The sequence below is a fragment of the Spea bombifrons genome, chromosome 4 (genome assembly GCF_027358695.1).
Source record: "Spea bombifrons isolate aSpeBom1 chromosome 4, aSpeBom1.2.pri, whole genome shotgun sequence".
NCBI classification, from domain to species: Eukaryota; Metazoa; Chordata; class Amphibia; order Anura; family Pelobatidae; genus Spea; species Spea bombifrons.
Genome location: NC_071090.1, coordinates 1,543,907 through 1,567,500, shown reverse-complemented (window position 1 = coordinate 1,567,500; position 23,594 = coordinate 1,543,907). Strand labels below are relative to the sequence as shown.

Genomic DNA, 23,594 nt, shown 5'->3' with positions numbered 1-23,594 from the left:
ATTAACCAATTAAATACCGGATACAGGCAGAGTCGGCGTAACACCTTTACTGTCTGGGTACAATTAGAGTGCAAGCTCTGGGGGTAACCCGGATCCCTTCTTCAGGCCCGTTACAAAGTTAAAGCTGGAAGTTAAACTAAGTTTCCGTCCCGTAACAGGCCTGAAGAAAAGACCCGAGTGGCCTTAAAAGCTTGCGCTCTAATCGTGATCAGCAGTAAGGGTATCTCTCAGACCCTACCCTCGATCTCTTACACTCTGTGCTGATAGGGTGGTAGGTAAGTGGAACAGCTTCCCAGCAGAAGCGGTAGAGGCTATACAGTGAGGATGGGATAGGCATACGGCTATATTTCTACGTGACACACGGGGTTTAATGATTGGCGCAGCGCCTCTCCCCCTCCGCAACGTGCAGTTTGTAAGACTCCATGTCACTGGGAGACTTCTGTGCGCGAGGTTTGCCGTGTGTGAGATGTTGTGTAACAGGGAGTGTCTTGCATTTCTGCCCCACAATCCGCCTATAAATCTTACAGAATATCAGAATTACTGCCGATTCAGAGCGAGGTGCGATAGTAAGGAGGGTCAGAAACCTCAGAGGTCTCTTCTTCAAGACAGCAAAAACTCACACAGAACTAAATGAACATACGAGACGCGTCAAGAACATTAAATGCACCTGATTTTAAGTTTTTAAACATGCTGCTCTCTGCCCCTCTGTGGGGCATTTACATGCTGCTCTCTGCCCCCTCTGGGGGGTATTTACATGCTGCTCTCTGCCCCCTCTGGGGGGTATTCACATGCTGCCCTCTGGGATTAATTCACATGCTGCCCTCTGGGGTTAATTCACATGCTGCCCTCTGCCCCCCCGGGGTAATACACTGGGTGCCTCTGTTAACCCCCCAGCTGCCAGAGCTCTGTACTCACCCAGCTCGGGCTGCTCCTGTCCTGTCTGACCGGTTAAGAGTTACTGATTCCTAGGGACAGAGCCCAGCACAGGTCATGTGACCAGCCTGAGACACTCCTTCTCATAGCTCCTCCCATGAAAGGGAGGATTAGCCTGAGGAAGCCATCTTTGATTTGGGCAAAGCCAATGCAGGAGTTTGTAACATAAGATTGTAAATCACCAGATTCTGCTCAATACAAATGAATATAATAGCAGCCAGGGCAGCCTTTACTGTGTTGAAAATAAAAATTGATAAAATAAGAATAAAAAGAGCCAAGATTTATGGCCTGCGGAATTCTAGTTCTTGTCTTGTTGTTTCCAGGCGGAAGAATTTGTGTGCGGACACCAGGAAGTGGCCTGCAGAGGGCAGCAGCTCCATGTGACAGCTGAGCTATGGCTCTGAGATACCCCTGAGCAATGGGGTTCAGGGGTCTGTGCAGGTCCCTGCTCTGCAGGAGGGGGGCGCTGCCTGGGGTATGGCAGAGAGGGGCAGCAGGAGGCACGGAGGGGCCCCTGGAGGTCTCCAAGTTGCTGGAAGGGCCCCAGGACGTCTCCAAGATTTTAGAGGAGGCAGAATCAGAACCCAATTCCGCCAGGAGAAGCCCCTCAAACAGCACCGTGATTCTGTTCCCAGGTCAGGGCAGCCAGCAGGTCGGCATGGCAAGGGGGCTCCTGAAATACCCCAACGTCAGGACGATGTTCAGCGCTGCTCACAAAGTTCTGGGGTATGACCTGCTGGAGCTGTGCCTGCGCGGCCCCGAGGAGGTCCTCAGTAAAACTGTCCACTGTCAGCCGGCCGTGTTCGTGACTTCCCTGGCGGCTACAGAGAAGCTGAGCCATGACGACCCTGCGGTGAGTGCCACATTTACCCCACGCCCTGCCGGCTGCGGGGCAGTAAACTCAGGCTGTGGATGGCGAGGCTGGGGCCGATGCCTGCTTCCTGTGTCGTGGAAAAGAGTTTAATCCCCAGTGCAGAATTTAATGCAACCTCCACGCGGAACGCGCAGGGTATCCCCAGCCTGCGGTGCCCACGATCAGATTTGGGTTTTTCTTAAAATCTGATTATTTCTCTTGTGCTCCCAGGAACGTCAGATCAGTATTTTTCTTGCAATTTGCGCTTTTTCTGATCCATTAACATTTGATATAAACCCTGTTTCTCATTTTTCTGTCCCTTCTTGCTTTTCAGGCTATCGATAACTGTGTCGCGGTTGCCGGGTTCAGCGTCGGGGAGTTCGCGGCTCTTGTCTTCTCCGGGGCGTTAGACTTTACAGAAGGTAGGGGGACAGGGGGTTAATGACGGAATATTAATTAGCTGATTAAGTATGTGTATGACATCATACATGTGAAGCCGCTTCCCACAAACGACAGTCGCTGCCAGCAAATAAAACTTGTTACTGTGTATTCATTTATGTAATTGAGTACTAAGTGATATAAGTAAAAACATCTCGGTTTATATCCACAGCTCAAAAGTTTGAGGTTTGAAAGAAAAGCAAAATGTATCATTCCCATCACTCCTGTGTTCCAATGGCCCTTTATCACTCCCATCACTCCTGTGTTCCAATGGCCCTTTATCACTCCCATCACTCCTGTGTTCCAATGGCCCTTTATCACTCCCATCACTCCTGTGTCCCAATGGCCCTTTATCACTCCCATCACTCCTGTGTTTATCACTCGTGTTGTGTCTCCCAGCTCTGTGTGCAGTGAAAGTCCGCGCTGAGGCCATGCAGCGAGCGTCTGACGCCGTCCCCAGCGGAATGCTGTCGGTCATCGGACGGCCGCAGGCAAACTATAATTCTGCCTGCGCGGAAGCCCGGGAGCACTGCAAGTCCTTGGGCCTGGAAAATGCTGTCTGCGACGTGGCAAACTATCTGTTCCCGGACGGCAGAGTCATTGCCGGACATGTAGAGGTGAGGAAAAAAATATTTAAACCCAAACTTAAAAAAAAAATAAAAATATCTTCACTGTATCCATGGCAACAAAGCCTATCGTGCCTTTTTTTAGTAACTAAATAGATCTTTTTTTCCCCCTCTGTTCAGGCCTTGCAGTTTCTACAGAAGAATTCTCGTAAATACCATTTTCTGCGCACGAAAATGTTGCCGGTGAGCGGCGCGTTTCACACCCGCTTAATGGAGCCGGCCGTGGAGCCTCTGCGGAAGACCCTGAAGGCTCTGGACTTCAAGCGGCCGTACGTCCCCGTGTACAGCAACGTCGACGGCAAGCGGTATAAGCACGCGTCCGCCATCCACCACCTACTGCTCAAACAGCTGGTGTCGCCGGTGAAGTGGGAGCAAACGATGCACGCCATCTACGAGCGCAGAAAGGGGAACGACTTCCCGCGGACGTACGAGCTGGGAGCCGGCAGACAGTTGGGCTCCATCCTGAAGGGCTGCAACTTAAAGGCCTGGAGGTTCTACCGAAACATCGACGGTCTCACGGAAGACGAGTCCCTGGAAACTGAACTGTAGTTTTTTGGGGGTGTTTTTGGCCGTTCTGCGCAGCTTGCCCCCCCCCCCCTTAGGCTGTCCTGGAATCGCTTTATGTAAAGATTTTGTTTTTCTAATTATGTATAGCGTTTCTAAAACCGTACAATATAAATATTCCTATATTTTCTGTCTGTTGTCTCTGATTATAAGAGCCGATCCCTATGGATTTTTTTTATGTGTCCAAAGTCACCTTGTAGCGTTCTGAAACATGCAGTTCCTTTTTAAACCACAAGGAGGCAGTGTGTGTGTGTGTGTGTGTGTATGTATATATATATATATATATATATATATATATATATATATATATATATATATATATATATATATATATATATAAAATACACACTATATGATAGAATCTACCTTACCTTTCTTTTCTCAAGAGCTGCACGCTTATTCCTCCCCATAACGTTATCGCTCCCCTATTGCTTTGGACTGGTTTAAGCAGCCTTTGGAAGGATGGAGTTGCCATAAATCACAGGGTGCTTGAACTAGTCCCTTTCTTGACTTCGGTCTGGGAGGGAAGGGGTGCAAATCCCCTTTTGTGTAGTGCAGCCTCGGAAGAAGATGATTGGGGACCTGTGGCCCTTAAACCGCTGGGAGCCCTAGTCACCATTTCTTCTGCTGAGGGGCTTCGCAGAAAGTCTATTGGCGTAGGCGGCCATGTTTGATGGTTCATGGCCCCTTATGTGAGAAATGAATGCGGAACGTGTCGCCTATCCGTTTTTTGGGGGCTTCATCCAATAAATGCAGTTCTTTGGGGGATTCTGTTGATAATTTGTATCTTCTGATGGGCTTGGCGGAATCGTTCGCCGACCCGCTGGTGTTTTTAGCGCCGCCGCCGCGTCGCCCGACACGCCTCACTTTCACTTCACGTGACTTTGGAGGTTGTTTTGCAAACACAGCCTGGTTTCAGTTCTTGAAATTCGAGACGCGGGGATTTTCAGAGTTGTCAACACGATATATATTTACATAACTCGATAAGAGGAGTGAGGTCAGCGAGCGCCTGGGACAAGTGACCAGGAAAGGAATACTTATAAAGCGTGGCCCGCGGCCCCCGTCTTCTCATACCCACGGACTGATAGATACCACTGCTAGGGACATTGTGATTAAGAGCCGGTCTTTCTTTACCTCAGGGGCGGAAACAAGAAGGGGTGAAAAGTCATAGATTGTAAGCTCCTTTGAGCAGGGCCACTGTCACCTTTTGTTTCTGTCTAAGTTTGTACGCGATACACTGCTTGCTACCCATTGTACAGCGCTGCGGAATATGATGGCGACATATAAATCAATAAATGTTTGATAAAGACCCGAGAAGATCTCTTTAATCGCTTTAATCAATGTATCGTTTATGAATTGGTCAGTCAGTGAGAACAGGACGGCCAGCCCTCCTCCGCTCACACATCATCCCCCCCTAAAAGCGCGGCGGCGGGTAAGAGGTGCGTCGCTCTGCAATGCCTCCCAACACCCTCCCCCTCGCAAAGGGTTAACCACAGGACCTTCGCACTCACGGCCGGAAAAAAATAAAATACATAAAAATAACAACGAGGGGTTAACTAGCAAATCATTTAAAAATTCTCTTTAAAAAAAATTCCACAGTGATCCAGCACTATACGAAGGGTTAAATATAAAATGGATCTCTGGGATTAGGAGCGGGGTGAGTGTCACCGCCGGGGTGCCACGTTTCGGGGGCCACAGTCCTGCAATGGCCCCTCACAGTCTGCGTCTCGCTTTAGTCTTCGAAGCCCAGCTTGACGAGGACTCCGCAGATCGCGACCAGCGCAACCGCAAGCAGCACCTTGGGGTAAATCCGGGGCGATTCCCCGGCCGGAACCTGCGGGGGTTAAAAAAAAAATAAGGCCTTGTTAATAGGAGAAAGAATGATAATCCAAGAGCTGAAAGGGTTAACGGGGCATCCGGTGGGTGGGGGAGACCGATTCATTCATACCCCGCAATGTTTTGGGTGTCCAAATGAGGACATCGGTCTTAGGGGTGTGGCAAGAGGCGGGGAGGGGTGTTGGTGTCAGGAGTGGGTGGGGCTGATGCTGAAAGTGGGCTGGGTCTACAGGAAGAGCCACCTCTTGGCGCCCAGTTGGCATCGAGTTACATCGCCCTGGACCAGCTGGGGGAGATCTGAGGATCCCCCAACCAGCCTGCAAAAGCAGGACAGTCCCTGAAAATCAGGACTGTCTCATGAAAGCCAGGACTACTGGGAGGAATCTGAATTCTGGATATCTGGCGTTCCGTTATCCCATTCACTCGGTTTACAGGTCGCGCCACATCTCTGTCTGTCGTCGGCTCACTTACCACAGCCACGCCGCGATCAACGCGGCTTCGGAAATGCTTAACACTTCTCATCACTCTCAGCAGAAGCGTCTGGCAGTTATTGGCGACTTTCCTGCAAAATTAAACAAAAAAAGCAGATCATCAACGCGGCGGGGTAGTGGTTAATCTCTCAGAATGTATATTCTTACTATATTTTCCATTTTTCCATAGACTTTTATCAGAGAGTCCGGCTGGGTGATTAAGACTGAGCCATTCCATTATCACCCATACAAATGGCTGATATGCAGCTGCCTAAAAACATTATAGCACCAGACCCAATCGTTTAATACGAAGAGCTTGCAATCTGTTATACTCGCTATAGATGAGGTCTGCGCCCTGCCCTGAGCGTTTTATAAAACTCATATAATAGCGACGGGGAAACCGCAGAGTTAAATACAGGAACTAAAACCAATAAATATGAACTAAGTCAACAGGATTATCCGCCAGGTTTGTTCAGTAATCAGACGGGGATTGTTACGTTCTGAATACACATTAAATCAACAGAAATAAACATTCGGTGCTGTCTGACCAGAAAATGTTTTATAAAAATGCTCTGTGAGAAAATGACAAGAGGGTGGTAGATAAGTGGAGCAGCCTCCCGGCAGAAGTGGTAGAGAGTAATACAGTGAGGGGATTAAACATGCATGGGATAGACATACGGCTCCTGAATCTAAGACGAGACCAACGACTGATTAAGGTTTGAGTCTTTACAGCAGGAGAAACGGGCGACTAGACGGGGGCCGGATGGGGCCGATCTGCCGGGGGGTCACCTTGACATATAGAACGTGTTAGTGAATAAGTCACATACGCTGAGGTACGAACGACGCGGCCAAACCTGCTTTCGTATCGCCACTCGTACGTTCTTTGCAGCTCGTCTCCGATGGACGCCAACTTCTGGCCGATCTGCGCTGCGGAGCTGGAATCAGACGAGATGTAACGGGAGATAAGAACCCCGATGACATCATATAAAGATAGTCCCTCATATCCCCAGATCCGCCCCTGACCCTGGACGTGTATATACGGCGTCAGCTAAACAGGAGTATCTACCCGGCTACAATCACCTAAACGTTAATTACCCTCATGCCCCTCGCCTGGCTTCCCAAAGTCTAGCAGGGCAGATGTTACCCCAGGGGTCTCAGGCTTCGGGGTGAATGGGGGGAGATGTTGTAGATTAACCCCCATGACTGGTCTCTTTAAGAACGTGGCGGTTAAGCCAGCGTGCCGGTAAGCGGCCGGTGCCCACGTTCTGATAACCCGGCATTTCTGGGCATTACCCCGCGTTACTGTACCTGAAACTGCCCTCCGCTGGAGAGGGGCCATCGGAGCCGAGTGATGTCCAGACCCCCGTCTGGGCTGCAGCCGGACAGTCGGGCAGCGAGAGAGTCCCGGAGAGACGTCGGGGCCGGAACATGTCTGTATAACGGGACAGGAAGAGAGACAGACGGGTACGGGAGGCAGAGACTACACCGGGCGGGGGGCAGTCTGCCCGTCTCTCCACCCGCTCGGTGCTGGAAGGGTTAAGCCGACACTCTCCATCCCGCCTGCGGCCGACAAGCGATCAGATCCCGACGCCAGCAACTGTTTGCTTAACCATTCCCTCCCCAAAGACTGAAACTGCAGCTCTGCTGGGAGATCTCGACTTATTGGATCATCACAAAGTGTGTGACCTCATACCCATTCCACAGTCTATAGATCACTATCTAGATTGTCAGCCTGCGAGCCGAGCTCTCTTTATCTAATGTACCGGGTCGTCTTAGTCTGTCAGACCCTTTGAATGTAGGGACTGTAAGAAGCGCTGTGGGAATTGTTGGTGCTATAGTAAAAAAGAGAATAATAACATAAACAATGCTATTGTTATGCAATAATAATAATATTTAATATATAATAATAATCATTATTTATGTTTCTTTATGTTCTTGCAACAACGTAATCAAGTAAAAAGAAAAAATATATTTATATATAAAATCCCAACATATTATTTTGGGCTGGAATAAGAACATTTTAGGATGTCAAAAAATAAATAAAAAGGTAAAAATGTGACATCCAAACCACGACGGATTAGAAACGCGTCTCCGGACATCACGATTGGCTGGCGGTTCGGATTATTATGGAGAAATCGGAAAACAGGAACTCACTGGCCGCAGCGAGACAAAGTCCACGTCCGGCGCGGCTCTCATTACACGTTAACCTATCTGCGAAGGTGGTAGATGGATGGAACAGCCTCCCAGCAGAAGTGGTAGAGGGTAATACAGTGAGGGGATTAAACATGCATGGGATAGACATACGGCTCCTGACTCTAAGACGAGGCCATCGACTGCAGCCCATTGGAGGTCATATGTCAGGAGTTGGACACAGTTTATATTATACAGATTTGCCCCCGGGGCAGTTCCGGCCCCTGATTGCCCCGAAAGCTGCCATTGCGGTGCCTTTATCCATAGCTCTGCCGCCGGTGCGCCGTCTGTTGCTGCGCATGAATTATTGATACGGGTAGGAAGTGAGGGATCTGTAACGGGACTGGCTGTCATTGTGTAAATATGACGGGTGAACGCGCAGCTATCGCTGTATAACCGGCCGGCGCCGCTCTTTACAATGACAGCAGATGCTGGGAAGGGAAACATCCGGAGGCCAAACGGCAACAGCGAGCGCCCGGCGGCCATCGCTCTGCAAACAAACCGCAGACTTCTCTGATTCCCTGTCTGAACCCCGCGCGTCTACACAGCCCCGGATACAGCATTTATTACTGTGAAGATCATCCAGTGCCTCTCTGTGCCCCTCTCTCCCCCCCTGATGCCCCTCTTTTCTAGGAGGTCAGAATGTTTGCGGGGTATGAGGGGATCGCAGGGTTCTACGGCCCTAAAAGCCCCGATAATGTGTATAGAAACAGCCGGCTTAATTAATTAAACGGGGGAAATAAACCTCATTATTCTTCTTCTAAATGCCCCACCCAGTTATACAAATAGCCCCGCCCTGGTCACACCTCTACCCACACCCCTAAAACAAAAGTGCCTCTTTTGCCCAGTTCAGATGCTGGGAGGTGGGGTATTTACAAACATGGCAGGTCCACCGGGGGCATTCTGCTCCACACACCTGTGATTAAGCAGGTTGTTCGTCACTCCGTCCCAACACAAAGACCTCAGTCTCAGCGCAAACAAGTCGGCATTTTACTATCTGCTCATGCAAAGCACCATTTAAATGGAAAGCAAATACCCCGGGGGCATTTGCATCGATACATGCCCTCTCACCCCCTCCCATGACTCCCAGACGCGATGGCTGATTAAGGTTTGATTCCTTACAGCAGGAAAAACGGGCGACTGGACGGGGTCCGGAAGATTCAGGGTGCATGGCTGCTGCCCCCGGCTACTGAATAAGGATCCCAGGGTAGATGTGAGGGGCAGATACATTAGGATCCCAATGGACTGTTGCCCCTCCTACAGAAGGGTATCAGGGTGGCATGGCAATGGTTAACCGGGGGGTTATGTGAGGTGACCGCGCAGGCCACAGGCATATCTTCCATGTCAAGTGCTGCCCCCTGCAGGGGGTGAGATGTATAAACTCATGGAGGAGACTCGGTTATTTACCCCGCAGGGGGCAGCACGTTACCTGCGCCCGTCGTGACGTGAATCCGCCGGCTGCCGAAAAATTGGATTCAGAGCCGCGGGGTTACATATCGCGCAGGCGACGATAATCTTATGGGGCGGCTCTGCTGGGGCTTTACATGTAAAACGCCCGGGGGGGGGATTTATTACCAAGCAGTCCCTCGAGTCTCAATCCGCACCGCTGAACATTTAACTGTGGAAAAGCATACCGGGGAACTGTCAGGGTCTGATTCTGAGTCTCTGGGTGAAGGGGCAGATTCTGGGGTATGTTATGGTTGATATCCCTGCTTGAATGCAGGTGGATCCATTCAGTGTATCATTAAATAATGACAAGTCAAGGTTTCCATGACGACCGGTATTATAGCCATTTGGGGAGTCGCTACATAGAATACATTATTTTTTAGTCTCGGGGGGGGGGGTCTCGTTTCGAAGGTTCCCCGGGAGGCTGATGAGTCCCAAATAATGATAAATGACGATAACGCAAAATTTACCGGTTACAGCCACATTTTAAAATAAAAATATATAACAAAACAGTAAATAAAAATAACTAAATATTAAAAAAGCTAAAGAAAAAGGAAAAACAAATAATAATAATAAAAATAATAAATAAAAAATAGAAAACAATAAAAATTACAAAACAATACAAGAACCGGTGAATTCTCTCATTCATATTAAAAAAAAAAGGCAAATAAATTGTCCCCCCCTTATTTTTACCCAAAATATTTAGAAAGTAGCCCCCCTCTGCACGGGACGCAGCCGGTGAGGAACGTGTCAGGACATGCCCCTGGCGTGCCCCTGTATATTATGCTGCCCTGCGCTATGCGTTTTCCATAAGCTTCTCGCGTTAATGGGGCCACCCGGTCTCCCTTATAACCATTCGTGCAGCCGCTGCCGGGATCGTGAAGACCAATAACTCCTGTGACATCATCAGACTGCCGTCTGCACAACCCTCACGGCACATCGAACGGGGGGGGGGGTGGGGGGCGATATAAAATAATCAGCTTCGTAACATCGTTACCTTTCAATAAATCATTCTCCATATAATCCCCATCCAACAACCTGCGTCTTATTACATCACACACATGATGTCATCATCAAAGGAACTTTCGTTTAAGATGTGACATCATCACCCGTTCTCACGTCGGCTTTCACCGGCTTTCCAAATCCTTTACAATTTATTCTTGTGATTGCAATCTGTCCAGAGGCTCCGCTGCCCCCACCTCTAAAATCTAATTGAGCCAGGGATACCTCGGAGCCGTAACTAAATATACCTAAAAAAACATACAGGAACTTTATTAATTATTATTATTATTATTATTATTAATATTATTATTATATAACAATAAAGTGTTTCTATTATTATTATTATTATTAATATTATTATTATTATTATATAACAATAAAGTGTTTCTATTATTATTATTATTATTATTATTATATTATAACAATAACGTTTTTCTATTATTATTATTATTATTATATAACAATAACGTTTTTCTATTATTATTGTTGTTGTTATTGTTATTATTATTATATAATAATAATTTTCTATTATTAATTATTATATAGCAAAAAATTGTTTCGATTATTATTGTTATCTTTTATTGCTATACTGCCAACACTTCCCACATCGCTTCTTGCAGTCCCTACAATAAAAGGGTCTAAGAGAACCAGAACCGACAGACTAAGACGGCGCGTCACATAAAGAGAGGTTCGGCTCGCAGGTCACCAAAAACATTTACGCTGGGATGACGCAAAACGCATATTTCTGTAAAAACATCCTGCGGTCAGAAAACGTAAGAATTAACCCTTAAGGGACAGACTTTCTGCTAAAACGTCATCATCTGATTAGTGATAGTTTAGGGGATAAAGAAATCATTTTAAAGAGTTTTTATCTCCAGGGAAGGCCAAGAAACCTCTGTGTCCCAAGATGGCTTCCATTAGTGCTCATAGTTACATAGATGGAAGGAAGTTTTACTCTACTGAAAGAGTGGTAGATAAGTTGAACAGTCTCCCAGCAGAGGTGGTAGAGGGTAATACAGTGAGGGGATTCAACATGCATGGGATAGACATCCGGCTCCTGAATCTAAGACGAGACCAACGACTGATTAAGGTTTGAGTCGTTACAGCAGGAGAAACGGGCGACTAGACGGGGGCCGCCGGGGGCCGATCTGCCAGCGGGTTCTGGGTTTCTGTATCAGACACCGTGATGGTTTTTCGCCTCTTTTGTTACACACCCAGCATTTACCCGAATAACCCCAGACTTTGTTACCTTTTTTTTGTTGTTGAAGCGACGGCTGCCCTGGAAGAGACAGAAGAGAGGGGATTAGCGACGTCGAGACCCGGCGGCGGCGGCGGATTTAGCTGATAATGCCCCATAATCAACAAGTGCACTTACAGCAGCGTCACTCGCACACTGATTGTGTTGTGTCTGCTTTCACTTTGTTGGTGTGTCGAGTCCGGGGAGGAGGCAGGTGTCCCTCCCACCCCCGCCGGGGCTTTATTATCCCAGCTTCCTCATTGTGTCACCAACAACAGACATCGCAGGGGTGACGGGTAACGCGTGTGTCTGTACATACATGTAACACGAGAAAAGAACACGCGCCGCGAATCGGCTACAGATTATAAAAAACTTTATATTCTGTGTAAAGAAACCTAAAAACGTAGAAACCCAAAACCTGCCGGCAGATCGGCCCCCATCCGGCCCCCGTCTAGTCGCCCATTTCTCCTGCTGTAAAGACTCAAACCTTAATCAGTCGTTGGTCTTGTCTTAGATTCAGGAGCTGTATGTCTATCCCATGCATGTTTAATACCCTCACTGTATTACCCTCTACCACTTCTGCTGGGAGGCTGCTTCACTTATCTACCACCCATGAGTTTTGTCAACAGGGCAAAACAGAAAACGTGAGGTTGTCTTGCTCTAAAAACACATTTGGATGGCTGTCTCTTTAAACAGGTGGCTGATTCAGTATCGAGCGGGTGCCATTGTGTTTTCGGCAGGTGACCCTACATTGGGACATGTTATCTGCAGCTGCTGTATGTTACACGCAGGGCTGCTGCCTAAAACACGCGTGTTCTTGGGGTACCTGATACTGCAACTCCCAGCAGCAGAGCCGAGCATGACATCATGAGCTGTTTGTAGCTGTTGATATAATGATGTCACTCGGATAAGGTCAAAGTACAGGGTTTCCCCAAACAAAAGGAAGACAGTGCCTGTTGCTATAGAAACACATTATTTTTTTGTTTGTTTTCATCGTAAACATGGGATTTGAAAAGCTTTCTGTGAATACATTTATTTAAAGAGAACGCAAACGCTCGATGGCGGGAGATTCCCCGTGCTGTGAAGGAAAAACTAATGATTGCCAAATAGTTAAGTGTTTCCTTTTGATGTGAGCCGAGCAGATGACATCATAATGAGGATCGAAAAACCGAGGCGATCTAAATTATTTCCATGAATGAATGCGCATGAGTGCATCGGAGGGGCAACTTTCTAAGTGGCCAGAGAGGGGGGCTTTTGGTTTAGGGGGTGTGGTGAGAGGCGTGACTGGGGTATTTCTATAACTGGGTGGGGTATTTACAAGAAGAATAATGGGGTTTATTTACCCAGTTTAATTTATAAAGCCGTTCCCTGCTGTTTCTATACACATTATCGGGGCTTTTAGGGCCGTAGAACCCTGCGATCCCCTCATACCCAGCAAACATTCTGACCTCCTAGAAAAGAGGGGCATTAGGGGAGGAGAGAGGGGCATCAGGGGAGGAGAGACATCAGGGGGGAGAGAGGGGCATCAGGGGGGAGAGAGGGGCATCAGGGGAGGAGAGTTTCAGGTATTTGGGTACCAAAGAGGGATGAGGCAAAATAAACACAACCCCCTCCCCCAACATTAGGGTAACTCTATGGTGAGCACCAAAGGAAATAATGTGTTTATTGATTATTGGTGGCATTTATTGGTTAATAAACACACACGGAAGCCCCGGGGCTATTAACTCACATCCAGGCTGTAGAACAGACACCAGCTGCTGGAGGCCGCAGCGTTCCCCGTTGCCATGGAGACGACCCGGAAGTGCTGGTTGAACGTACAGCAGGGTGCTGGACTGTGTGCGTCGCCTGGGTGACGGTGAGTACAGGGGGGCATTTACAGAGGAATATACCCTGCGCAGGGGCATAGTCACCCTCCTTACCTGCCCGGGTTGGGGCAGCTTGTAGGGGCTTTGGGGGTGACTGTGTTGCTCCAGGCCCGGGGCTGGGTGTTGTGCAGGAAGCTGCAGCTTTATTGTCTGTTTCACCTGACGGAATACTAATTCTGTCTCAGTGTCAGCAAAATAAAAATAATAATTTATATATATATAATGTTTAGTATCTTTGTGATGAAGAGATGCATCATGGGGCCGAAATAGTTTTTATTCCAGGTTTTCTGTCTCCAGGTCATGGCGGGGAAGCTGAAATGGGTGACGGACATCGAGAAGTCGGTGCTTATCAATAACTTTGAGAAGCGAGGCTGGGTTCAGGTGACGGAGAGCGACGACTGGAACTTCTACTGGTAAAAAATACCCCTCAATGTAACTATTACACATAAACATACCAGGGAACTCTCAGGGGTTTTGCCCCAGTCTCGGGGTGAAGGGGCAGATTCTGGGGGTCACTCAGTCTGACTCCTTCCTATTCTCCCCCTGCTGGGATCATATATCAGACTCCCAGTTGGTGTTTTTGCTCCCAGTGTGTAACTGGTTGATATATTAAGTGTATCTTTAAATAATGGCAAATCGAGGTTTCCATGACAACCGGTATTAGCCGTTTGAGTAATCCATTTGGGGAGTCACTTCATTGAGTCCTCACGATGGGCTATTAAAGGGTTAATATTTCAAGAGTCTGAGGGTCCGCAGGTATGGTTCAGTTCGCAGGTTATCCCAGGTTATTTCCTGGAAGCCGGGTGGATAATGTTTGTTTGGCTGGGAGTGATGGTAATGGCAGCGGTATAGTAGATGAAATGATTTTTCTGATTTTAGGATGAGCGTCCAAACCATCCGGAATTGCTTCAGCGTGGAGACCGGCTTCCGGCTTTCCGACGACCAGCTTGTCAATCATTTCCCCAATCATTACGAGCTGACCAGGAAGGACCTGATGGTGAAAAACATAAAGAGATACAGAAAAGAGCAAGAAAAGGAAGGCAGCCCCCTGGCGGAAAAGGACGAGAACGGGAAATACCTGTATTTAGGTACGTGGCGGCGGCATGACGGCTCCTACCTGGTGTCTGAAAAGGACCCGCCACCAAAAGCACCCGACGCATTATGTAGAAACCCAGCACCCGCCGACAGATCGGCCCCCGGCGGCCCCCGTCTAGTCACCCGTTTCTCCTGCTCTAAAGACTCAAACCTTAATCAGCCGTTGGTCTCGTCTTAGATTCAGGAGCCGTATGTCTATCCCATGCATGTTTAATCCCCTCACTGTATTACCCTCTACCACCTCTGCTGGGGGACTGTCCCACTTATCTACCACCTTCTTGTTAAAGTAAAACATCCTTGCATTACATCTAACCCTCTGACCTAGTTTTAAGAGATGCCCCAACATGAATGTCTAATGTTTTGAGAAATGGGGGAAAAATGTAACAAGAGACGCAAAAACCAAGATGCGGGAGAAAGAGATGTGGTGAGCGCGGTATTCCTCCTTCCCCTAATGTTTCTATCGCTTTCTCTTCCCGTGTGCAGATTTCGTGCCCGTCACGTTCATGCTTCCCGCTGACTACAACCTGTTCGTGGAGGAATTCCGGAAGAACCCCTCGAGCACGTGGATAATGAAGCCCTGCGGAAAAGCCCAGGGGAAGGGAATATTCCTCATCAACAAACTGTCCCAGATCAAGAAATGGTCCAGAGACAGCAAAACCTCCTCGTGAGTCCGTCTGTTATCCATTGGGGGCTTTTCCTGGTTTGTAAAGCTGATTGAATATATACATTACCGTTTGAAAAGTTTGGGGTCACTGAGCTGTTTTCATGCAAAACACGGATATTTCTGGCTGTAACATAATTACAAAAGGGTTTCTAACCATCAATCAGCCTTTAAACTTAAACTTGGATCAGCGAACACAACGTGCCATTGGAACACAGGAGTGATGGGAGTGATAAAGGGCCATTGGAGCACAGGAGTGATGGGAGTGATAAAGGGCCATTGGAACACAGAAGTGATAAAGGGCCATTGGAACACAGGAGTGATGGGAGTGATAAAGGGCCATTGGGACACAGGAGTGATGGGAGTGATAAAGGGCCATTGGGACACAGGAGTGATGGGAGTGATAAAGGGCCATTGGAACACAGGAGTGATGGGAGTGATAAAGGGCCATTGGAACACAGGAGTGATGGGAGTGATAAAGGGCCATTGGGACACAGGAGTGATGGGAGTGATAAAGGGCCATTGGGACACAGGAGTGATGGGAGTGATAAAGGGCCATTGGAACACAGGAGTGATGGGAGTGATAAAGGGCCATTGGAACACAGGAGTGATGGGAGTGATAAAGGGCCATTGGGTCACAGGAGTGATGGGAGTGATAAAGGGCCATTGGGACACAGGAGTGATGGGAGTGATAAAGGGCCATTGGAACACAGGAGTGATAAAGGGACTCTGTCTATGAAGAGATTCCATTAAAGAGATTTCCAGCTATAATAGTCATTTTCAACATTAACCCCGTCTGCTGATCCATTTCAGGTTATTTTAATGGACAAAATGTGCTTTCTTTTTAAAAACAAAGAAAATTCTAAGTGACCCCAAACTTTGAACCGTTGTGTATAAATTGAGATGTTTTTATAGCATTTCATACGCCATTACATTAATCTATACCTAGTAAGAAGTAACATTTTGCAGTCGGGTGATGTGTGTGGCGGTGTATATTTTATACGTTATGTCATGTACGTTATTTGCAGGATATTCTGGGTTATGTCGACTCACTGCCCCATGGAGCTTACAATCTAAATAGTGACATCCACTTGTCTTTTTTGCTATTTTGTGTGATCAGGCTTTGATTAGAGTTAATTAAATGGCTCCGTTGGATAGATTTGAGGCGCACGCATAGTTACTTAGTGTTTCGTGTTTCTCCAATCCAGGTTCGTGTCGCAGTCTTCTAAGGAGGCGTACGTCATCTCCTTATACATCGACAATCCGCTGCTGATCGGAGGAAAGAAATTCGACCTGCGGTTGTACGTCCTCGTAACAACGTATCGGCCGCTCAAGTGTTACATGTAAGGAGTTCTGCTTCCTGAATCCTCACCTTGCTGGGGGGGCGTCCGTATTAACGTGACTCACATGTGGCATGTCCGTATTAACGTGACTCACATGTGGCGTGTCCGTATTAACGTGACTCACATGTGGCGTGTTCTTATTAACGTGACTCACATGTGACGTGTCCTCGTTAACGTGTCCTGCTGCTTTGGGAGGTGGGTTCGGGGCAGCTCTGTTCTGTGCCGCAGCCAACCACGTCAGACTTTGTTTGTTTTTTTCTCCCCAGGTACAAGCTGGGGTTCTGCCGTTTCTGTACCGTGAAGTATACCCCAAGCACCAGCGAGCTGGACAATATGTTTGTGCATCTGACAAACGTGGCCATTCAGAAGCATGGGGTAAGTGGCTCCAAAGCATCTTCTGCACCCGTTTGTTGGTGTCGCACAGTATCACGGCCGGTGGTGGCAGGTGTTACACCATACGCCGTACCCTCCATCAGTGCTGGTATAGTGGCGCGTGGTACCCTGGGGCAGATCTCTCTCTGCTTCCTGCCGCTGGACTTTGGGGCACGAGGAGTAAGGAGTGGGCTCTTCCAGACTTATGTTTTTATTTAAATCCGGTCAGTCGGGGGTGTATTTGTCTCAGTCCAGATTCTGCTGACACCCGACATATTCTCCTCCTGACCAGGATGATTACAACCACGTTCACGGCGGGAAGTGGACGGTGAGTAACCTGCGCCTGTACCTGGAGAGCACGAGAGGCAGGGAGGTGACCGATAAACTGTTTGATGAGATTCACTGGATCGTCGTGCAGTCTCTGAAGGCCGTGGCGGTGAGTTATGTGTCTCGCTGCGCGTCTCGCTGCGCGTCTCGCTGCGCGTCTCGCTGCGTTGGGGGAGATAATAATTGCCTTTGGAATCGTAAGGGCTGATTTCCGCTAAGAGACGCTCCTGGGTAGAGGGGGGGCTATAAAAAACGCTTAGAGAGGAAGATATGGAAAAAGACACATTTAGTACAAAGCGTAAAACGGTATTTTGTCGCTCGCTCTCTCTCTCTCTTAGGGGGTAATAAGTGGGGCCTGTAATCGTGTCAGTGCGGTTTTCCCAAGAATACACTCTAGATTGTAACCCTGCGAGCCAAGCCTTCTTTGCCTAATGTTCTAGTTCTGTCAGATGTGGATGTAGGGACTGTCAGAAGCTCTGTGGGAATTCTTGGAGCTATAGAAATAAGAGAATGCATTTTGTTTTTGTAGTTCATAGAGTTGGCCAGTAGGTGGCAGTAGACGTATAATAATATGATGTGTGTTCACAGGTTGTGGGTAAATGGGGCTTTTTACAGGTTTCTGGTGGGCAGAGTGGCATATAGGGGGTATAAGGCATGCCTAATGGGGGGCACTTGGGGTGTGAAGATTTTTTGGCTTCGTGCGGCGTGGCGCTATGGTGGTGAGGTCCCTGGGTTTGGAGCCGTGGGGCTGGGAATAAGAAGCATACGTATCTTTGTATATGTGGAATGAAAGGGGTTAAGTTTCGGTTGGGTGGAATAAAAGTGATTCCAAAGCCCCGAGGAGCCAGCGAGTGTTATTAGCCTGGGCTCCGGTTATCACAGTCTGGCGCTGTAACCGCACTCCTCGTTTACTGCCAGATAAAGCTAGCGTTACATGGAGTATGCGAAATGTTATAAAGTAAAAGCCAACCGTCATATGACCACAAATAAACTAAATAGGAAAATCCGAGGGTGGTAGCTAAGTGGAACAGCCTCCCAGCAGAAGTGGTAGAGGGTAATACAGTGAGGAATAGAGGGTAAACATGCATGGGATAGACATACGGCTCCTGAAAGACGAGACCAACGACTGATTAAGGTTTGAGTCTCAGCAACCAGTGGGTTAATTCCATAGGGGTCCTTCAGTCTTATAAATAGGAAAGGGTAATAAATATATATATAAATAGCACGACGTCCTCCGCCTGCTCAGGATCGGCTTTAGGAATAAGAAGTATGTAAGAACCTCTAACGACTCAAATCCCTCCAATCCAATCATTCATTTACTGACCCCGGAGAAACGCGTCGGCTCAGTGGACACCGGGCATTGTCCTCGGGGGCCGTAACGGAACGCGCCGAGTTCACTTGACCCTGGGAGGGCTTCATTGGCTGGACTGGGAACTCAGCAGAGCCAAAGCTGATGGTTCTTCCCGCTGAGTTCTCGTGCGGACCCCGGGAGCCGTCTGATCTTACATGCTGGTTATTCACTCCTGGAAGGGCTGCTCTTTATGTGTAGACCCCCCCTGGGGGGGCAGATTCTGATCCATGCCTCTTTTTTAATTATCTTGCTTTCTTTTTTCAGCCTGTAATGAATAACGACAAGCACTGCTTCGAATGTTATGGCTATGACATCATCATTGATGACAAACTCAAGCCGTGGCTTATCGAGGTGAGAGAATTTATGCGGCGGGGGGGTCATCAGGATCTACCTTTATAGCGGTAACCCCTGACCCTGTATATGGTTATAACCCCCCAGCGCTGTATACAGTAATATAACCCCCAGCTTAAACACCACGCTGAGCTGATGCTTTATGGCGATGCTAATGAAGTCCGTTCCTGCATAGACTTTCATTAGTCATAGTGTCCACCTGGTGATTAAGACCGAGCCATTCAGTCTAAAACTACAACTGACTTAAAAAAGAAAACAGCAATATTTTTGAAAACATGTTTTTGATCTGATGCTAGTCATAAAATTACATGGTGGGTGTTTATTATTATTATTATTATTACTATCATTATTATTATTATTATTATTCTCCTTTTATCGATCGCGCACGCAGACACGCTTTGGAGGATAACCCCGCTTCCCGAAGCCTGCGTTTTCAGCTTTGTTTTCTATTTGAAGCCATCATTTTCCGCGCGGTCCCTGAATCCCCTTCCCTCGGGATGCGCAGGAATCGTCTGACGTCCGTTTGTCCGTCTCAATAGCTTCCTCTCCAGTAACGGAGTGGAAACGTTATCCGCTCGCCTTCTTTTCCTTTGCGTTTTGGGGTGGAATCGATGTTCTTTTTCCCTGCAGGTGAACGCGTCGCCGTCTCTCACCTCCAGCACGGCCAACGACCGCATTCTCAAATACAACCTCATCAACGACACCCTGAACATCGCGGTGCCCAACGGGGAGATCCCCGACTCCAAGTGGAATAAGGTCCCCCCCAAGGAGGCGCTCGGGAGCTACGAGATCCTGTGAGTTCTTTTTATTCGCCATAAAATATATTTCGTTGGTCTTTACTTTATATCGTTGGCCGTGTTTTATAAAATGTTCCACGCTGTGAATTTGATGGATTCTCCCGATTCACATCCAGCATAATCTGCCGTTTCCGCCGCAGGTACGATGAAGAAGCCGCTCAGGCCGACGGATCCGACCGCGACGGGAGAAATCGGGGAGGACAGGCCGCGGGCTTCAAGGGGAGCCGGGCGCGAGAATCGGGAAGATCTGCCGCCACGACGTGGAAATAACACGGAGCCGCCCCGCGGTACATATTAATGGGGCGTTTGTGACTCGTTTACCGCGGCCGGGCTTTGCCCTTGGCTCTGTCCTTCAGCATGAAACCAAGACACGCGAAACGCGCTGTCCGCGGCTACTGAAGCTTCAAGTCCCGAGACGTCTTGGTGGGGAATTATTTTAAGAGACGGAAATACGTCATGGGACTGATTGGAGCATAAAGTTTGGAGATGTTTGGATTATCTCCCATATTATTTATAAGGCGCATACATAGTCTGTAGCGGAGTGTGTAAGTCCCGCCCGTTCTGGACTGATGGCAAGGTTTTTGCGGATTTTATAGAGGAATGATGGAAAAACCCGTCAGGCGCCGCCGCGGGGCCGCATTTTTTCCCTGTTTATAATGATCTGTTTACATATTTATTTTATTTATTTTTTTATTATCAACCTGGTTTTATTCTTTTTTTTTTATCGTGTTTTATGCGCAGTTTTTTTTCTTGGTACAGGTTTAGGTAGGTCGGTGAAATGCGTTGGTACAATGTGAGTGACTGATGTTTCGTGCCGGGGATGAGCAGGCTGAGTTCTTGCAACTAATAAGCTTTTGCTGCATACGTGAGATACAAATTGCAATGCGCTCATGTAATATGCGCTCATGTAATATGCGCTCATGTAATATGCGCTCATGTAATATGCGCTCATGTAATATGTGTTCATGTAATGTGTTCATGTAATATGTGTTCATGTAATATGCGCTCATGTAATATGCGCTCATGTAATATGCGCTCATGTAATATGCGTTCTAATGTAACCTGTGAGACAAATTCCCCTTTGCATAAAGTTATGCTTCAGGCATGTATGTTACATAGCGTGACACAAGACACCTAAAGCTTATGGCCCCCAGCGCTGTATACAGTAATATAAGCCCCCCCCGCGCTGTATACAGTAATATAACCCCCCCCGCGCTGTATACAGTAAAATAACCCCCCCAGTGCTGTATACATATTGGATGAATGCTTTATGGCAAGGCTAATTAAGTCAATTCCTCCATAGATTTTCATTAGTCTACCTGGCGATTAAGACCGAGTCATTCTATTGTTCCCCACAGGCAGTATGATAAGGAGTCGGGGGGGTTTAGTAGATCGGGGGTCAGATAACAGAGCGAGAATCATACAAACGGCTGATATGCAGCTGCCTGAAAACTTTATATTATGGGGCAAAAACTACAACTGGGGTAAAAAAAGAAACAGCGCAAGATTTCTGAAAATGTATTTATAATCTGCTCCGAGGAATAAATTAGTCAGAGTTTCCCTGTAACTGTCTGTCCGTCTGTCCGTCCGTCGTTCGGATTGTGAAAGCTGTTATTTCTGAATCATGACTCGGCACAGAAGGAAAGCGGCTCCGTTTACTATTTAGGATCCTACAAGTGACTCTTTATACCGTTAACGAAACGCTTCACCCGGCTGCTCGTCTTCTTTCAGCACAGATCGCGCATGACGGTTACTCTCAGGAGTCAGATACCCCTGCTACTTCATCCCATCCTGATTTAGATTGTAAGCTCTCTGGGGCAGCGACCTGTTATCGTAGTATCTGTATGAGATGTTGTCGCCGGTGAAAGTGCCACGGGTGACGTGGGGGTTGGGGGGTAGAAGTATATTTACCTCCGATGTACGGCTGCTTTATTTTTTTTGACCTCGCTTGGAATGAATGGAATGTTAAAGGAAAAAATGCTCTCAACCTGAACTTTGTATTAACACAGAAACGTGTCGCTGTTAAACGCACGGATATTTAAACAGGTCCCCGAAATAAATCAGAGCCCTGGGGCAAATCCCCCCGAAACTGCTTGTAGGCAGCCATGCGCAGCCATAACCCCAAACAATAGTTTATTGTCCAGAGGTTTGCTTAGGTGTGGCAGGTCTCCTGCTCGGATACATTGTATCTCCATACAATACATGATGTCACACCGAGGGGGGGCAGTTGTTTGCTTAGTAAATCCTCCCCCAAAATCAGTCAGTTTAAAGAGCCTGTTCCACTAAGTGCCCCCTCTGGTACATTAAAGAATCCTTATCTGATCTGAAGGGTTATTCTTCCCTTTGAAGGTTTAAAAACCAACACAAACTTGGAAGAAGCCTGGGGTCTCCGGCAACCAATCAGTGTCAGCTTTTTGTGTCATATGACAATTAGGTGATCCCAGCAAAAAATGATGGAAGAGGGAAAATTTTGTATGATAGCAGAATTATTTCTGGCGAGGAGACCTAACCCGGTGCTTAGCGTTGAGGATGGCGGCAATGCTTGGGGTCGGCTTAGCCAAAGTATGCCATTTGCTGCTAAATCTTTCTGAAGATTTTATTATTTTAGTGGATTTTTTGACTGCATGCTTAAAATATTTAATTTTTGTGTTTTATTGAGGGTGGTAGGTAAGTGGAACAGCCTCCCAGCAGAGGTGGTAGAGGGTAATACAGTGAGGGGATTAAACATGCATGGGATAGACATACGGCTCCTGAATCTAAGACGAGACCAACGACTGATTAAGGTTTGAGTCTTTACAGCAGGAGAAACGGGCGACTAGACGGGGGCCGGATGGGGCCGGTCTGCCGGCGGGTTCTGGGTTTCTATTATGAAAGGTTTATTTGCCGTGTTCTAATACCGAGATATAATCGGAAGAGAACTGCCGCCGGGTACAGAAAGTTTCGTAGAAGATCTAAAACATCACGGGTGGCGCTCGCTGAGCTCGTTGAGACGTGTCACGGACCGGGGCAGTTTCCGTAGCATCAGGCAGCGCGTTACGGGGTAACTGGCTGCGGGGTAACTGGCTGCGGGGTAACTGGCTGCGGGGTAGCTGTCTCCGGTCTGCCACGGGCTGCGGAATGTTTCACGATACGTGTTATTCCGCACGCTGGCAGCTGGTCCGGGAGCCAAGAGAGAGGAGACCACGAAGAGAGCGGCTGAAAGGAGCAGATGGCCGGAAAACGGGGACGTTTAACCCCGAAAACAGATAACAGGAGACCCGACAAACAGAAACGTGAAGCCAAATAAAACAGGGAAAAATCAGAGCGAGAAAGAGCCGGAAACTCGTGTCCAGAATAATAACCGGTCTGATGACGTTAGGAACATGCGCGGGCGGTGCAAACACCGGACTGGAGGTATTCGGTAGCCGGCGTCGGCCTCTCCTGTGCCGTCGGGATGCCCTATTCATCCAGGGGCAAATCTCCAGCGCCGGGGAGAGATCCGCAGTTATCGACTAATGGGACTGAACCCTTTTTTTGTATTAAAGTGGTAGTTTTGGTTGTTTTTAGGGGCCGCTGTGTTACCATAGAGACGTTGCTGCCAACAGTTATGAATTTTCCAAGGCGGCTCTGTTAGCTGCCGGGTGTCCGGCTCAGCGGACGTGGCTGGAGGGACACGTCACGTGACGGCACCAGACGGGTGTCCCAGGTGTGGGGCTGCTGGGCGGTCTGATTACTGAACCATTGGGTGCCCCCTAACAGGAGAGCTGGGGGTCTGCGCATGCTTAGGTACCCACACCCACCACCGCATTTATCTGTTGCGGTTTAGCAATTAACCCAGGGGCGCCCTGCATGCTGGGG

The 23,594-nt window shown here is 48.0% G+C and overlaps 3 protein-coding genes across 3 annotated transcripts in view; 2 read left to right on the top strand and 1 right to left on the bottom strand.

Annotated features, from left to right (window-relative positions):
* The window catches only part of TSPO (translocator protein), a 3,512-nt gene extending 2,512 nt beyond the window's left edge, over positions 1-1,000 (bottom strand). Inside the window, exon 1 of the mRNA XM_053462511.1 lies at positions 916-1,000. The gene's annotated coding sequence lies outside the window, so the exon portion shown is untranslated. The remainder of the gene's footprint in view (positions 1-915) is intronic.
* Positions 1,001-1,285: 285 nt separating this feature from the next.
* MCAT (malonyl-CoA-acyl carrier protein transacylase) lies at positions 1,286-3,539 on the top strand. The gene is made up of 4 exons (XM_053464449.1): positions 1,286-1,786; positions 2,121-2,208; positions 2,624-2,841; positions 2,971-3,539. Exons 1-4 carry the CDS (start codon positions 1,352-1,354, stop codon positions 3,397-3,399), a joined length of 1,170 nt encoding a protein of 389 aa, XP_053320424.1. The 5' UTR covers positions 1,286-1,351; the 3' UTR covers positions 3,400-3,539.
* Positions 3,540-13,319: 9,780 nt separating this feature from the next.
* TTLL1 (TTL family tubulin polyglutamylase complex subunit L1) lies at positions 13,320-20,679 on the top strand. The gene is made up of 10 exons (XM_053463132.1): positions 13,320-13,450; positions 13,758-13,873; positions 14,340-14,548; positions 15,039-15,219; positions 16,425-16,559; positions 16,826-16,934; positions 17,224-17,367; positions 18,874-18,960; positions 19,591-19,754; positions 19,898-20,679. The coding sequence occupies exons 2-10, from the start codon at positions 13,761-13,763 to the stop codon at positions 20,025-20,027; spliced, it is 1,272 nt and encodes a 423-aa protein (XP_053319107.1). The 5' UTR covers positions 13,320-13,450; positions 13,758-13,760; the 3' UTR covers positions 20,028-20,679.
* Positions 20,680-23,594: the final 2,915 nt, after the last annotated feature.